Source organism: Aotus nancymaae, unplaced genomic scaffold, assembly GCF_030222135.1.
Source record: "Aotus nancymaae isolate 86718 unplaced genomic scaffold, 86718_ANA_hifiasm-v0.15.2.pri h1tg000011l, whole genome shotgun sequence".
Classification (NCBI taxonomy): domain Eukaryota; kingdom Metazoa; phylum Chordata; class Mammalia; order Primates; family Aotidae; genus Aotus; species Aotus nancymaae.
The window spans coordinates 34306960-34325432 of NW_026988422.1; the positions used below are offsets into that span (position 1 = coordinate 34306960).

Consider the following 18473-nt stretch of genomic DNA (forward strand, 5'->3'; position numbering starts at 1 on the left):
AGCCAAATCAAGAACGAACTGCCATTCACAATTGCTACAAAGAGAATAAAATACCTAGGAATACAACTAACAAGGAACGTAAAGGACCTCTTCAAGGAGAACTACAAACCACTGCTCAACAAAATAAGAGAGGACACAAACAGAGGGAGAAACATTCCATGTTCATGATTAGGAAGAATCAATATCGTGAAAATGGCCATACTGCCCAAAGTAATTTACAGATTCAACGCTATTCCCATCAAGCTACTAATGACCTTCTTCATAGAACTGGAAAAAACCACCTTAGACTTCATATGGAAGCAAAAGAGAGCCCACATAGCCAAGTCAATGCTAAGCCAAAAGAACAAAGCTGGAGGCATCACACTGCCAGACTTTGAAGTATACTACAAGGCTACAGTAATCAAAACAGCATGGTACTGGTACCAAAACAGAGATATAGACCAATGGAACAGAACAGAGGCCTCGGAGGCAACACAATGTATCTACAACCATCCAATCTTTGACAAACCTGACAAAAACAAGCAATGGGGAAAAGATTCCCTGTTTAATAAATGGTGTTGGGAAAACTGGCTAGTCATGTGCAGAAAGCAGAAACTGGACCCCTTCCTGACACCTTACACTAAAATTAACTCCAGATGGATTAAAGACTTAAACATAAGACCTAACACCATAAAAACCCTAGAAGAAAATCTAGGCAAAACCATTCAGGACATAGGCGTAGGCAAGGACTTCATGACCAAAACACCAAAAGCATTGGCAACAAAAGCCAAAACACACAAATGGGACCTAATTAAACTCCACAGCTTCTGCATGGCAAAAGAAACAGTCATTAGAGTGATTCAGCAACCAACAGAATGGGAAAAAAGTTTTGCAGTTTACTCATCTGACAAAGGGCTGATATCCAGAATCTACAAAGAACTAAAACAGATTTACAGGAAAAAAAACAAACAAGCCCATTCAAAAATGGGCAAAGGATATGAACAGACACTTTACAAAAGAAGACATACATAAGGCCAACAAACATATGAAAAAATGCTCACCATCACTGGTCATTAGAGAAATGCAAATCAAAACTACATTGAGATACCATCTCATGCCAGTTAGAACGGCGATCATTAAAAAATCTGGAGACAACAGATGCTGGAGAGGATGTGGAGAAATAGGAACACTTTTACACTGTTGGTGGGAGTGTAAATTAGTTCAACCATTGTGGAAGACAGTGTGGCGATTCCTCTAGGACCTAGAAATAGAAATTCCATTTGACCCAGCAATCCCATTACTGGGTATATATCCAAAGGATTATAAATCGTTCTACTATAAGGACACATGCACACGAATGTTCATAGCAGCACAGTTTACAATAGCAAAGACTTGGAACCAGCCCAAATGCCCATCAATGATAGACTGGACAGGGAAAATGTGGCACATATACACCATGGAATATTATGCAGCCATCAAAAACCATGAGTTCGTGTCCTTTGTAGGGACATGGATGAACCTGGAAACCATCATTCTCAGCAAACTGACACAAGAACACAAAATCAAACACCGCACGTTCTCACTCATAGGCAGGTGTTGAACAATGAGAACACATGGACACAGGGAGGGGAGCACTACACACTGGGGTCTGTTGGGGAGAAATAGGGGAGGGACAGCGGGGGGTGGGGAGTTGGGGAGAGATAGCATGGGGAGAAATGCCAGATATAGGTGATGGGGAGGAAGGCAGCAAACCACATTGCCATGTATGTACCTATGCAACAATCTTGCATGTTCTTCACATGTACCCCAAAACCTAAAATGCAATAAAAAAAACTCAGGTACAGTCGAAAGGGGCTTATTATGAATAACCAAAGATGCTCCTTTCACCCCTTTCCCTCAAGAAATTCCATAAGTTTTAGGAGCTCTGTATAGGAAGCAGGGATGAAGCCCAAATACATATTTATTATATAACAATATCACAGTGACATAAGTTAAACTATTGTCTTTCTTAAGTTAAAAAAAAATTGCGTCTCTAAAATGGTTTGAAAAACCTAATGCCTCTTGCCCCAGGTAGGGTAACAGCTACCAAAAGCCAGTTCCCTAAGCCCTAGGACATCAAACTGAATTGCTGTGGGCAGCCTGTACCTCCTATCCATTCATGAGGAGCACCAGACTAAGATATGTAAAGACTCATGAGGTCAAGATCACTTTGGGATCCTTCTTTTTTCTCCTGAATTCCTTACTGCCCTTGGTTCCAGTCTCTGGGACATTCTTACCTAATCTTGCTTGTTTTCAGATTCAAGCAGCCTCTCCTTTATATAGCTGATGTTACTGGTTGTCTACCCAATACTCATTCTCCTCTTCTTCCATAGTAATAAACCCCGTTTTGTCCAGGGTGGCACTGTGCCCTGCTAAAGATCACATTACCCAGCTTCCTTTGAGCTATAGCTATGTAACTAAGTTCTGATCAATAAGATGAATGTAGAAGTTGCTGGATGGGCCTCCTGGAAATAAAACTCTAAGAAGGGATCAGATAGCTGAAGGTGCCTTTTTGTCTTTCTCCTGTTGATTTCCTACTTCCTGTCTGGAATGAAAATATGATGGGTGGAACTCTGATTGGCATATTACATCATAAAGTAACTTCAAAGATGGAAGGCAATGTTGAGGATATAAGGACAAAGGAATGAGGCCAGGCGTGGTGGCTCACACCTGTAATCCAAGTGCTTTGGGAGGCTAAGGTGGGTGGATCACTTGCGGTCAGGAGTTTGAGACCAGCCTGGCCAATGTGGTGAAACCCAATCTCTACTAAAAAAAAATAGAAAAATTAGCCGGGCATGGTGGTGGGCACCTGTAATCCCAGGTACTTGGGAGGCTGAGGCTGGAGAATTGCTTGAGCCCAGGAGGCAGAGGTTGCAGTGAGCACCGAGATTGCACCAGTGCCCTCCAGCCTGGGCCACAGAGCAAGAGTCTGTCTCAATCAATCAATCAACAATCAATAAAATGGAATGAGCCTTTCTAACAAGGAACAACAATACTGGCTCTAACTATCTTTGGATTTCTTTTCTGTGAGATTAAATTTCTCATTTGTTTAAGCCACTATAGCCAATTTTTCATTACCAGCAGCCAAATGTATTCAAACTTGAGGCTTTAGGTTGGCAATGTTTCCGATTTATTTCCTATTGGTTTTTCAGGGTCAAATGTAAAATTTTATCAGAACTATCAGCTGTTCATTACTTAGTGTTTTGGTTTAAATGAGCTTGATGGATTTTCAAGACGCCTTCAGTGGGAAAAGGCGAGGGTCATATCCTATCTTGCCAAGGAAAAGCACAGCCACCGGGACTGAGTAGCAAGAACTTCAGGAACAAAATCTTGGGTAACGTTTCCTGGTAGGAGAAAGAAGAGGATTTTCATTTTGTCTCCTTCGTGTGGGAATGCAGCTTCAGCAGAACACATTTTGCTTTGACCACCCCTCTTCTAAGAGGCAGATATTTGCTCTTTATCTCTAATGAGGTTCTTTCTTCAAGCTCAGAGGGATGAGTGCAACGAAAAAATCTCATTAAAGGTTTTCCCCTAGGTATACAAGTCAAAGCGGGTATTTGTGGGAGAAAGGAAGATCCTGACCTAGCTTTTTGTGTTCGCTTATACCCTCTCTGCCCCCAGTTAATGCAACCGGGTGTCTCTCCTGCTTGCTCCCAGTCTCCCATGTGATTCACCATCTCTGTCAATGTTTAGTCACTAGACTCTCTTGTAGATTCCCAGCTGATCTGTGAGTCTCTTTTATCATCTACACTGCTTGCTGCCAAAAGGCAGCTGGAAAACTCAAGGCTGTAGGAAGAGAAGAAGGTTGGGTTTAGAGGTAACTATCAGAGATTCTGCCATATGCAGGAGATGGCACATTACTCGAATAAGGTACACTGTCCTCATTTAGTAATTTCTCATCCCTCAGCTCCATCCAACCCTTCTGAATCGCCGATGTCTATTATTCTATACTCTATGTTCATGTGTACACATTATTTAGCTCTCACTAAGTGAGAACGTGTGGTATCTGACTTTCTGTTTTTCTGAGTTCTCTCATTTCAGAAAACGGCCTCCAATCCATCCACGTTCTTTTTAATCACTAAATAGTATTCCATTGTGTGTGCATATGTGTATCCCACTTTTTTCAAATGCAGGCATCCATTGACGGATGCTTGGGTTGATGTCAAATCTTTGCTATTATGAATAGTGCTGCAATAAACATATGAGTGCAAGTATCTTCTTGATATAATGATTTCTTTTCCTTTGGGTAGATACCTAGTAATGAGATTGCTGGATTGAATAGTTCTATTTTTAGTTCTTTGAGAAATTTTCATACTGTTTTCCAGAGAGGTTGTACTGGTTGATGGTCACACTGAAAGTCCACACTTCGCCACTAAGCAGCGTATCCACATAACAAAACTGTACTTGTATCTCTTACATTTTTAACCACCAAAAGAGCAGCAGCAACCCAAGTGGATGAAATAACTGAGCATAGTCACAGAGAAAACACGAAGCATAAGAACAGAATCCTGGGTGGTGGCAGGAGTAAGGAGACTCACACTTCTATTTTCAAAAAGACAGATAAGGCCGGGTGCTGTGGCTCACTCCTGTAATCCCAGCACTTTGGTCGCCGGGAGGTCAGATCACCTGAGGCCAGGAGTTCAAGACTAGCATGACCAACACGGCAAAACCCTGTCTCTATTAAAAATGTAAAATTAGCTGGGCATAGTGGTGCATGCCTGTAATCCCAGCTACTCAGGAAGCTGAGGCAGGAGAATCACTTGAACCCAGGAGGCGGAGGTTGTGGTGAGCAGAGATTGTGCCACTGCACTCCAGCCTGGGTGACAAAGCAAGAGTCCGTCTCAAAAAGAAAAAAAGGCAAATGATCAGGTTTTGAAAGAAAATAAAGCCAGGCTCCTGAATTCACAGTCAGCATGTCTACTTCAGAAATGAGAGCTTTTTTGTTTTAGCTTTGCTCAAAAGCCTCCCCTGGAGGACCCAGCCTGAGGCAGTTAACTGCATGGAATTTACTCTAATTCCCTTCAACAGTTTGAGAGATAGGTTTTCACCAAAAATATCACTATTTAAATTCAATGCTAAGTTCTAAATGTTTCTGACTCCTAGGAAAGAGGCCCATCGCCTCTTACGAAGAGAGAGTTGTTGAATCTGTCTTGAGTTTAACCTCCTGACATGAGGAAATGAAGCACTTTTGTGCCCTCTACCGAGCACGCCACACCTGGTTCTTGCTCATTCTGGGTCAGCTGCAGGTTGCACACTGACCAACCGAAGCTGCTCTTCAGAAGAGTATTTCGGACACCAAAGAAACTTTACACACTGCTGTGGCAGGGCAGAAAAGAGCACAAAGGTTTAATATAACGAGAAAAAGCAGGGAAGAGGAAAGCCGAGATAGCTCTGTTCAATATTTAAAGAGCTGCCACAAGAGGGTTGAGAGTAATTTTGTGTGGTTCTGAAGAGTCAAATTAGAGCTGATAGGCAGGAGTTATCCTACGAGCTCAAATGGTTTGAACTGCCTGAAACTAGAATGGGACTGCAAGCATGGCAGTGCTGTCCCTGTGGTCTTTGGCCCACCACTTTTCCCAATAACCAGAGGCAGAAAGTCCTGAAAGGAAAAAGGAAGGGGTATTGCTCCATCCACTGGGAGGTAAGATGAGGTGACCTCTAACATCCCTGCCAAGGTTACAATTCAAAGCCAGCTGATTTTTTGGATGAAGAGAGGACCTGAAGAAAGTAAAGGCACTCACAGTGGAAGGCTGTATTTCTTAGCACGGCTCATATGACCGTGATGCTCAGGGAAGAACAGATTGAAAAGTGGGGATGAATGAATTAATAATGATCTCAAAGACTCTCTGACATTGCCATTTTTAGCAACTGTCAAACACTGCATAAGTAGAACATACTCTGTCTTGAGTCTTGATCATCAATAGTGACAAATGCAATTAAAGGGCTATTCCAGGAGCAAATTTACTCTACTTTTATTTTCCACTTCAAACTCTGGCAGTTTCCTTCTCTACACTGCTAACATCATGATGATATGGGAAACGACTCAAATGATGACCCTCAAATAAGCAGGGTTTTGTGTGAAAAATGAGTACAACAAGTGCAATTTTCCATATAAAGGTAAGGAAAGATTTTATATATATGTATACACACACACACACACACACACATAGAGAGTGTGTGTAAGGTGTTGTATGTAAAGTGTTCCTACTGGAATGCTAAATATAAGTAATCTTAATTAGGTTATTTTAAATAGTAAGTACAATTTGCCTTGTAAAATAAATGCTAAAAGGAGTATATCCAGGTCCATTTCTTGCCCATGGCAGAACGGGTTATCACTCAAAAAGTTACCAATGTTCCCCAAATATTCATGTATTTCTTCATTATCTATAATGGGGACCCTAATAAACATTTTCAAATTTGCATTTTAGGGCTTGAAACTTTAGAAGGGTGTGGTATAATAAAAATATGTATTAGTCTTTGCCTCTCTTTCCTGACACAGAGCTACTAAAACTTGTGGAATTTCCTGAGTAACAGGAGTTTTTGTTATATAAAACAAGTCCCTTTGGCCATACATGGATTTATGCTAATGAAGTGACCATTGAGTGGGGGAAGGGCTAGGTAGCTTCAAGATGGCACTGGTTACCAGAAACACCAAGCACATGACCAGAGGGCTGGAACTTTCAGCCTCACTCCCTACCTCTGGGGAGAGAGGAGGTGCTGAAGATTGAGTTCAATCTCAATCACCAATGACCAATGATTTATCAATGAAACTTACATAAAAACTTGTACATTGAGATACAGGGAGCCTACAGGTTGACAAACACATTGATGGGCTGGGAGGGAATGAGTGTGCCAGGGTGGACACAGAGGTTCTGCACTCCCCTACACCCATACATTCCTCTACGTGTGAGTCTCTTCCATTTGAATATTCCTGAGTTATATCTCTTCTAGTAAGCCTGTAATTGTTAAAGTGCTTTCCTGGGTTCTATAAGCTATTCTAGTGTTATCAAATCTGAGTGAATGATCAAACCAGGTCATGAGAACCATGGAATTTGCAGTTCACTGGGCAGAAGTATGAGTAGCCTGGGTAACTCATTTGTGGCTGGTGTCTGAGGCAGGAACAGTCTTGGAGAACTGAGCCCTTGATCTGTGGGATCTGCATTAACTCTGCGTAGTTACTGTCAGAATTATGCTGGATTGTTGGATACCCAACTGATCTTGGAGAACTGGAGAATGGACTTGGACAACTGACACGTATTTGGTTACAGGGAAAAAAACAACACCTAACAAATAGGGTAAGGGCTTAGTCATACCCGAAGATACAATGAAAACATCTGTGTTCACCCTATCAATAGCTTTATGATTTTACAGACTTCTATTCCCACAAGCCTTCACATTTCTCACATAATTGTCATTTAATTATTTATTTTGACTCAGCTAAAGTTTGTGAACCAAATGAACACTGGGAAAAAGTGAATTACATTGAAAATTTTTCTTGTGACATGAATTAATTTGCCTAATAATGACATTAATGACATTAGAGACTTTCAACCTTTGAAGTTCTGTAGAACAGGAGTGATGATGGAGAGCTGGGATATGCAGCCTGTCCAGCACAGCATATGGCCACCACCCCAGGGGACTGACCGATGGAAGAGAAAGGAAGGTGCACAGAGTCAGTGTGAAGGGCTGAAGGCAAGGGTTACAGAAGGAATGAGGATTCTGGGTGACCCTCCTGAGGGACTCAGGTTGGGGGAGAGGTCTTGAGAGAAGGGAGCAGCAGGTTTGGTAAGTTCATTATATTGTGTTCTTTTCCACCTGTCCTCTCTAAACGGTGCTCAAATGTCAGAACGGAGACACGCACCGTGAAGTGTCTCCGAGAGTCTCCAGTTTTGAATTTCATCTCATACCAAGGTGTCCACTAATCCTAGCCATTTCCCTTCCTTTATCCATGCTTTTAGCACATATCTCACTGATATTCTTCTCAACGTGTCACCAGTCTTCATTCTCAGTGAGCTCAATGCATGTGTTTATGATCTTCCCAGCTCCATGGCCTTCCAGTCTGTTGATTTCTTCTCTAAGGGTCTTGCCCTCTACCTGCCTCAATGTACAGTCCCATGGTCATTACTAATAGCTGCAACCTCCCCCAACCCCACAGTCTTAAATCATGTATTTCCCTTCTCTGACCACCGCCCTCCTCCTATCTAGTATCCACTCTCCAACAATCCTTTGATCCTTTGTCTGCTCATGGACATTAGGCTTTCTGTGTTCTCACCATCCTCCTCATCATCCAGCTTAAATTCCACAGTGAATCTTTATAATTACCCTCTTACATATACCCTTAACTGCTTAACCTGTTTCTGTTACACTCACTTTGCAACACCTCATCTCTCGTTAAATGCAACTTATTTCTTATTCTTGGTGGATATCTACAGCTGAATCTGGCTGGAGAGAAAGCTAACATGCTGATGGGTCTTACTGTAAATTCATGACCACAGATCTCTTAATGCTCTTTGGCAATCACCCTGCATTTTCCTGGTCCATTTCCTCTTCTACTCTTCCTGGCAACCACCTCATACCTTCTCCTTACTTTTCAAACCTCTATGCACCTTTCCCCATCTTCATTCCCAACTGATGATCTTGCTTCCTGCTTCACTGAGAAAATAAAAGCAATCAGAAAAGGACCCCCAAAGACGTATATGACCTATCTGACCTACCTACTTACCTACCTACCTATCTATCTATGTATCTTACTTACTTACCTACCTACCTCTCTCTCTCTCTCTCTGAATGTAGGTGTGGGTGTGTATAGGTGTGTGTGTATATACATATATATACACACACACATACATATATACATATATATATACATGTGTTTGTGTGTGTATATATATGTACACAAACCAGCCTCAGCACCCACAGTCTCTGCCTTCCTGCCTGTTACTGTGCATGAACTTCCTAAGGCTGACCTTTTGCCCGCTCAAGGGCACTGCTTTAGAAATTGTCTCTCTCTTACATGATCATAGCCCCCGTCTCTATTACATCCTTCCCATTAGTGAAGAAACAGCCTGACAAGTTTCCTATCTTAACAACTCCTCTCTTGACCACACTTCTGCCTCTAGCTAGTGTCCCATTTCTCTGTTCTCCTTTAGAGTAAAACTTGGACAAGTTGCCTGTATTGCTGGATCCAAGTCCTTTTCTCTCATTCTCTTTTAACTCATTCCAAAGAGGCTTTTTATCTTCAATACTTCACAGACACTGCTCTTGTTAAGGCCACCAATAACTAATGAGCTGCTTAATCTAATGCCCAGTCTCAGTTCTCATCTTATTTACCAGCAGCATTTGAAACAGTTGGTCATTCTTTCCTTCTGGAAACTTTTTGTGAGTTGGCACCCAGGATACAACATTCTGTTGGCTTTGCTACTGTCTCATTGGTTTCTCCCTCTCTGTCTCTTTTGTTGTTCCTCTTCTTCTGCCTGACCTCTGAGCACTGAGGAACTCTCCCGTCTCTTCCTCAACCCTTTACTTATCTCATCTAGTCTCACAGTCCTCTAAAATTCATGTCTACACCAGATCTGTCCCCTGAACTCTATCTCATATGCAACTGCCCACTCAACATTTTCACCTTTCTATTGAATAGGCAACTAAATTCAACATGTCTGAAAGTGATTTCCTGATCTTCCCCTCAACACATGCACCCCGACCTTGGCCAAATCTGACATATCCACAATCTTCCTTATTGCTGAAAACGCCATTCTTCCATGTACTCAGGCAAAATGCCTGGAATCATTTTGACTCTTCTCTTTTCTCTCATTCCCAATTTGGAAGTTCCAAGGGCTCTACCATCAAAACAGATCCAGAATCTGATAACTTTTGTCAGTCTTCACTGCTACCATCCTGGCCTCAGCCACCATCAACATTAAAAAAAAAAAAAAAAAAAAAGGGCCAGGTGCGGTGACTCACACCTGTAATCCCAGCACTTTGGGAGGCTGAGGCAGGCAGATCACCTGAACTCAGGAGTCTGAAACCACCCTGGGCAACATGGTAAAACCCCATCTCTACTAAAATACCCCCAAATTAGGCAGGCATGATGGTACGTGCCTGTAATCCCAGCTACTTGGGAGGCTGAGGTAGAAGAATCGCTTGAGCCCAGGAGGTGGAGGTTACAATGAGCCTAGGTCGTGCCACTGCACTCCAGCTTGGGCAACAGAGTGAGACTCGATCTCAAAATCAATCAATCAATCGATCAATCAATCAATCCTGGTAAAATGCATATAACATAAAATTTGCTATCAGTGATGTTTAGTACATTCACAATGTTGCGAAACTACGATTATTATCCAGTTTCAGGGCATTTTTATCACCTTAAAAGGAAACCCCAGCCCTATAAAACAGTCCTTCCCCATCACTCTCTTCCACCTGACACTGCTAATTCACTTTCAGTTTCTCTGGATCACATTCCACTGTTGCCTGGATCATGGAGAGCCTCCCACTGGTCTTCTTCCTGCCCTACTGCCTCCATCCATTGCTATGGTGCTCCAAGAGCGAATCAGATCATTACAGACTCCCCCAAAATCTCCAGGGGCTTCTTACCTCACTCAGAGTAAAAGTCAGAGTCCTCGCAGTGGCCTCCCAGGCCTGGACTCTCGGCCCCATGTTACCTCTCTGACATCCTCTACTGCTCTTCCCACCCCTCCCTCTGCTTCAGCTACACTGGCCTCCTTTTGGTCCCTTGAACATCCCAAACACACTTCTTCCTCAGGGCTTGCACCAGACGTTCCCTCTTTCTGCGACTCCCTTGCCCCAGATCTTTCTGGTTCCAAACTTTACTCACTTCAGGTCTTTACTCAAATGTTGGTTTCTCAGTATCACCCTATCTAAAAACACAACTCCACCCCACGCTGACCCTCCTAATTCCCCTCACTCTACTCCATATAATTTACTTATATGGGCTGTTTATTGTTTATGCTCCCCTCCTAGCACCCGAATGAAATCTCCCTAGGCCAGAGAGCTTGTCTATTCTGTTCATTCCTATCACTTAAAGCCTAGAACAGTGCTTCATGCAGTCAGGCAGTACTGGTTGAAGGAATATGTGAGTGAACAGCAGAGGGGCAGAAGTGGGTCACTGCTACCTTTATTTGACCAACTTCCTCTGACCTGTGGTAGCCTGTAAGGATGGAGGGGATGGCCATGTCACAGACCATACAGAATCACTGCTCCAGGAAAGCACTACCCAGAGCTCCTACAGCAGGAACTATTGGTGTTGGGAAGGAGAATGGTGGAGGCACATATCACATCCTTTATCTTACCGACAATAACCCAACACCATCTTTCCATTTTATTCTGTTGCCTACACTAGCCCACCGAGGGGCAGACAGGCTCCTAGAGGTCTCTTCCGTACCTGTTGTTGTCCACGTAGCGGATCAGCATGGGGTAGAAGGCATAGAGATCTCTGCAGAGGACCGCGAACTCATCCAGGATGAGGAGCTCTGCCTCCTGGGTGTCCCCTTTGCCGTCGGCTTTCAGCTGCTCCTCCTCCTGCACAGTCTTGACGGCCTTTTTCTTCAGCTTCTCCAGAGTTGGGATGAAGTGGCTTCTCAGCAGGTCGGGCCTGGCTTTGCTGATGATGGGCTGTGCATACACTGCATTTACAAACAAAGGGCCTCCCCATCATTTCACGTATTATGGCAATGGATGAAAATGAAAGACATGACTGAAAGATGAGGTTATGGAATCCCATTAACTCAGGATGGTACCTGCCCCCTGTTCCCTTCCTCAATATTCTCCTTGATATTTCCCTCTCATAGCACCACCTTGGAGGATAGGGGGACCGAGGCCACTATGGGAGAAGGTCCATATTCCTGCTTTGCTCTTCCAGGCCATGGGGAGCCCCTGCCTCCCCTGAACTCTACATGCATGCATGGCCTATGCTACACCCTTAGCTCTTCATGACAGACTATTTTGTATTATTTTATAGTCCATTCTCTTTGCTTTTGGCTCAGTAGCAGATTGTAAACTTCCTGAAGGAAGCCTTTTATTCACAAGAACAAGTATTATGCTGAGCTAAGAGCAGGCACTCAATATATGCTTTCTGGTTATTTTTTGGAACAATCTGTTAAAAGCACATTAACCCTACTGCCATTCTCAGCCCTCAACACTTGAAACCTGCTACCCTATCACCTGGAGACTTCTCTGGGCTCTGAGAGGGATATTTATTATAAATGAACAAAAAGAGGGTGGGGTGATCACTAGAAGTTGAAAAGCAGAAACAAGCAATCAGAGAAAGAGCAATATGCCATTTCATGGGTCTTTTTTTTTTTAAAGATCAGAGTAATTCTAAGGAAAAATGAGTGAGTGAGAGTTGTGAACCATTGACAATATACATTCACATGTATATTTCAAAGTATCTTTAGCTAAGGCATTTCAGTTGGAAACAGCTTGCCTTCCAGCAATTTTCTTCTAAATCTCACTTTATATTTTACTTTTATAAAAATGATACTTTTAGAAAGAGAAGGTTAATGGCACTCTCTGATGAGATGCATGAACCAAGAAGTTGTGACTTCTTAGCCTTATTCAATGAGCAGCTCTGCTTTGGATATGTAATCAGAATGGCTAAACTTTATGTGGGTGATTTGGGCTTACTATTTAAAATTGACTTTGTGGCCGGGTACAGTGGCTCATGCCTGTAATCCCAGCACTTTGGGAGGCTGAGGTGGGTGGATCACGAGGTCAGGCGCTCAAGACCAGCCTGGCCAAGATGGTGAAACTCTGTCTCTACTAAAAATACAAAAAACAGCTGGATGTGGTGGCGGGTGCCTGTAATCCCAGCTACTTGGGAGGCTGAAGCAGGGAATTGCTTGAACCCGGGAGGCAGAGGCTGCAGTGAGCCAAGATCACGCCACTGCACTACAGGCTGGGCAACAGAGTGAGACTCCATCAGCACCAAAAAAAAAAAAAAAAATTGACTTTGTTTAGTCACCAAAAATAAGTGGCCTGTCTGAATGGAATCTGGATTCACCTGTGGAATAACAGGCTGAATATCAGTTTCTGTCAGTGGCCCTCACGCTGTGACACTTTCCCTCCGTGTGCCCTGAGGGAGGTAAGGGAGGAGATTTTCTTTGAAACCCTTCCTTCCTTGAATTCAGATTCACCAAGTAAAACTCATTGAAAAATTACCTTATTGTTAACAATATTTTAGGGCTAATGGATAATAGAGGAACACCAACTCTATTTACTCAAATGTCCACAGAGGCCTGTATTATCTAGCTGTCATTAGTACCCTACATATTTACAATTTTGATCTCAGTTCATCTGTGAGACAGGAAGAAGCAGTAACTTTTCTTCCTTGGTCCTGCAGAAGGACATCGATTCCTCTGTCCAGGAAAGTAAACACCAGTGTTGGATTAACAGTTCCCTTTAGCCTAGCCATTGTATTCATGGTCCAGGAGATTACATGGGTGAAGATGTTACCGGCAGACTCCACTACCTTAATCATAGGTCCATCAAAAGTAGTGACTTCGCCTTAGCTTCTGTCTCTTTGGACTATAGTTTGACACAAATAACACAAATTTTTTTGTTTTCCTGACTGTGGAAAGCATAGTTATTCATTTTCCAAGCCTGTCCTTTTTCTGAAGTTGCTTCAGGAACAGAAAATTGGCTAATATAACATTCATTGAGAGCTGACTGCATGCAAGCAACTTTAAAGGGACACAAAAGAAAAAAACCAAAGTGCTGCTACTGTGAGCCTGCATGAGAGAGTGTCTTAGAAAGCATAAAATGAAATACAAATGCAGAGTGACATAAGGAACTTACAGTGTAGGTCAGATGGGAGTGAATTTTATACAAGTGGAAAACACACAGGATTACTTACCAGGGAAATTCTGGACAATCATTACTGTAAGAGCAAATGGGATTCTTGAGTACCAAAATCAAATAAAGCAATGCTCACTGGTCTTGAGTGGAGTTGATTAAGAAAGGCTTCCTGGAGATTTGAGGGGCTTGGGTGAGTAGGGGAGTGGGGCAGGAGAATTTGCTCCAGGAAGCTCTTCAGGGGAATATGTCAATTCTTTTTACTGTTAAGCAGCTGGGGTGGGGATGGGGAGGTTTAAATATAGAATAGAGCTTGTGCAAAACCATTTTGGAATTAATAATAGAGATGAAAAGAGAATCTAGTTATCTTGGCCCCTGGGGTGGGGAATGGGGCAAAAAGGCATCGTTACCTGCAATGCGCTTCATCCAGGAGGCCTCATCGATGCCCAGGTTGTTGTTGATGATTTTCAGAATGTTGCCCAGGATGATACTGAGGTGTTCAGAGGTGACCTTGGTGCAGCATGGCCCTGTGCTGGGGGGTAGGTTCTCAGGCCCCCGCTCCCACCAGTAGGACAGGTAGTTGCAGAGCATGGGTAAGATCACCTCGATGACATGGGGCATCTCTGTGTACCGGGCCCCTGACTCGGCCAGGTCATTGATTTCCTTCATCAGGCCTTCCAGCTGCGGGATGTCAGGACACATGTCTTCCACCGTGTCTGGCATCCCCAGAACTGATCGAAAGAATAAAGGGACAGAAATTCAAAAGCACAGTGGGTGCAAGCTTCTTTCTGTCCCTCCTTTCCTTTGGTCTTTAGAAATAAATTTCCAGAGCTTCACAGGCGTGAGCTTGGACGTGGAGAGTGGCTTTTGTCCTCCAGCTATCAGTGAACAGACTGCAGCTTCCAGAGGCTGCATTATCTTCCTAGAGGTCATGTTGAGGTTAAAACAAACATGTGGTTAAAGGAGCAGAGCAGACAAGGATGAGGGATAGTTCCTAAGACTAATCTGTGATGGAGCCAGTCCTCTCTGGCTTCTCCCTTCTTGACCTGCCTGCCTGAGTCTTAGTGTGTCTCCTGCAGAAAAATCAGTAATCAGAGGAGAAAAGCAACTGATCAGTGTTTGGTTGCAAGTTGTGGTGCCTGGATCACATCTGTACAGCTTAGAAAAGGCAAAAAAAAAAAAAAAATAGGCCACTCATCTAATAGGCCTTCAGCTGGACCAGAAACAACAACTTTCCATGCAGCTGGAATTCTAGGGGAAAAGCATCACATGTACACTGATTTCTGGCTTCACAACAGAAATTATGGATGACCTGAGGTGACTTGACTGACTTCCTGTCAATCGCTTAAACCTTTTTGTTTCCGAAGACTGATTTGCAAGGAGTCGTGAGGGCCCTATCTTTTCCTCACCCTGAATGACTGAGGTGCTACTCTAGACAAGGACACACAGGATAAAGTATCAACAGGCGGAGTTCAACCTTCAACCAGGGAGGGTTGTCAGATATAAGAACTGTAAACAGAAAAAGCCAGGGCTTATCTGTCCTGCTTCCCTTAGGGTAAAGGACGCTCTTTCCTGCAAGACAGGAGGAAGACTAGAAGCAATCTGACGTTCCTGACAGGTGAGAAGTTAACAAGGGCTCTGAGTGGAGGAACATGGGACAATTCTGGGTAAGAACCACAAGCCCAAAGCTTAGCAAACACATCCACTGATCTAACTGCTGTGTCTACTTCATCCTAAGGCCAAACTTCTCAAACTGGGGCAAAAACATCAGGCACTGAAGGAGCTAGGCAATCTGGGAAGCTGCAGGAAATATGCGGCTTGTTGTCCCAGAAAATCAGCTCACTGGAAGATTTGAGGAAATTATTTTTGATATTTGGAATCACATGCAAAATTCTCAAACATGTCCAAAGATAAAGCCAGTCTCCAGGTGATACACAAGACTGCAAATACAAATTTGTGTTTAGTGAATTGGGTTACACCTGCAGGCCCTTTGGCATTGGGATTACTGTTAGCTTGAGGTCTTTAGATTTTCAAATTTTATGTCCATTGGAATTGAAGGAGTCATAAATAGGAGAGGCCATACCAAATTTCTTGGCCTTTAGGAATACTGGTCAACTGAAAGGGACTGTCTCAATTTCTCTCATGGTTATACTGCATGGAGCAGAGATACAGAATAATCCTGGCTACCTTGGAGAGAATTAATCTGCAGCTGAGACAAGTGGTTCTACCTGGAGAGGATGTGCACTTGCAAAGCAATGGATCCCAGCAGCCTTTATGCTATGGAATAGGCCCAGTGAAGCACTACCACCCTTTCCTAGTGATGACTTTTGTTGCTATCACTAGAGCCTTTGGTGGGTAGAAGGCTAAAAATCTCTCTTCCTTGGATGTCAGGAGTGGACCAATAACTTTTTTTTTTGAGACAGAGTCTTGCTCTGTTGCCCAGGCTGGAGTGCAGTGGTGCCATCTCAGTTCACTGCAAACTCCATTCCCCTGGGTTCAAGCAATTCTCCTGCCTCAGCCTCCTGAGTAGCTGGGATTACAGGTGCATGCCACCACACCCGGCTAATTTTTGTTTTTTTTTAGTAGAGACGGGGTTTCACCATAATGGCCAGGCTGATTTTGAACTCCTGACCTCATGATCCACCGGCCTCGGCCTCCCAAAGTGCTGGGGTTACAGGTGTGAGCCACTACACTCGGCCTGGACCAGTATCTTTTAAAACTCAGACAATTCAAAAGAATTAATAGCATGAAAGCCAAAGAACCATGAACTCTTGTGATTTGCAGTAGAAGGAAACTATGGGTCAGATATGGTCATTTGCAGAGAATGAATCTGTCCTGTATCTCACAGCAGGACCATGGTCATGGGTAACAAGAACACAGGTGTCCGGAGGGACCCTTACAAACAATTTTACACCAACACTCTCAGAGTAAAGAGGTAAACACAGGGAAGTCAAATGTTCTACCTTGAGGTTCTACACGCAGAACAATGCCACTGCCATAGATGCAACTGAAATTGACAACTATTTGCTGTGGGATTAGAAATAAGACTCAGGTGCATTTGTTTAAATGTCACATAGACAATACATCATCATGAACTCTTTTTTACCCCCTGCCTAAGAAAAACAGAGTTGCTTCAGGTTGCTGCACTGGAGCCGTTATAATGACCTTTAAAGTTATTTATATGTAATTGGTCCTTGAGTGGAACAAACATTTGTGATTCAGTAGGTGTTTTGTACTTCAAATGCCACAGCAAAAACTCACAGAATGAATTCTGAGTTTGCTAGAAAAACAGCCTCAGCTGTCCTTTTCAAATCAGACACAAGACTGTGAGGGGGAATCTTCAGAATCACTGTCCTTTTATCTTCTAGATCAATGATTCTCAGAGTGCGGTCCTCCTGCCAGCAGCGTCAGTATCACCATCACATGGAGACTGACTAAAAATGCAAATTCCTGGGCCTCACTCCAAACTGACTTACTGCATTAGAAACTCTAGGGATGGGGCTCAACAGTCTTGAACAAGCCTCCCGGGTGATGCTGATGCACATTCGAGTTCAAGAACCACCAGATTATAGATTCTAAAGTCCTGTGTGCCTCATCTTAGCAGCTCATCTCTTTGCAATACAGACAGATAGCTTACATTGGAATTGGAACTCTTTTCTCCTTGGTTGATTATTCCAATAGGGTATAGAAGAAAAGCAAACTGGTAATAGGATGTTTTGGTCTATCTAGTGTACTGATTAATGGATCACTGCCACCCATAACCAAGTATTTATCTAGTTTTGAGTAACTGCACATAACAGTATTAAACTTTTTTTCTAGGTATATCTTAATAATTTTGGGATGAGAAAGAAAATGCACCAGGATATTATAGGGCATCAAAGATACTAATCTGAGTAATTCTGCTGGAAAGCATTAAGTGTCAATTAATAGAGATGCCCAATTAACTAAAGACATGATAAATCAGTTCGTATTATATTTCTAAACCACAGGCTCACATCATCTGTCACCTTATACAGTCCTCCCCACCCACATTCCTCAGGCCACCCACTTTGTAATGAATGAAGTCTACCTTCTTACAGCTCATTAAGCCTTCAGTCATTCTCTGGCTCTAGATAAACTTTTTAAGAGCCATTCACACGGTCAGCATTCACTCTTTGCTGAATCCAACGATGAAAGACATGGGCTCAGGGGAGTTGGACCTAGATTCCCATAGTGTGTCACTAATGGAAAAAGTACTGTGTCATCTCTGATTACAACCTTGTCTCTTTTCTTCCTTTGGAGTATGCAATGATGGATAGTCATTTTTTATTTATGAATATGTCTTATTAAATCAATGCAAAGGCATACAGAATGAGAAGGAACACTTCAAGTAGCTCTTGGGAAGGAGCGCAGTGCAAGAGACTCATTCCCCTCCCTCCCAAAGCTAACCTAAGCTTTTCTCTGTCACATCTTCATTTCACCCTGCTACTGTGCCTTTATGAACTGAAGAGCAGGGGCACTTTCTCTCTTTCCCCAGGTAAAGCTCTACACAGTGCTGGTATAAAGACAGAGATACACTATTTCTCAAGTCACAGTTGAAGCAGGATAAATGCATAAATATCCAGAACTGTCATGACTGGGCCCCATGTCCTTTTGGAGTCAGGGAGCAA

The 18473-nt window shown here is 43.1% G+C and overlaps 1 protein-coding gene across 2 annotated transcripts in view; it reads right to left on the bottom strand.

The window, feature by feature from the left end:
- Positions 1 to 18473, bottom strand: part of RYR3 (ryanodine receptor 3) — a 563010-nt gene that overhangs the window by 71294 nt on the left and 473243 nt on the right. For both annotated transcript variants that reach the window (XM_064374821.1, XM_064374822.1), the window contains exons 66-67: positions 14235 to 14555; positions 11417 to 11657 (exon numbers count right to left, since the gene is read on the bottom strand). In XM_064374821.1, the coding sequence (XP_064230891.1) occupies positions 11417 to 11657; positions 14235 to 14555 (562 nt within the window). The remainder of the gene's footprint in view (positions 1 to 11416; positions 11658 to 14234; positions 14556 to 18473) is intronic.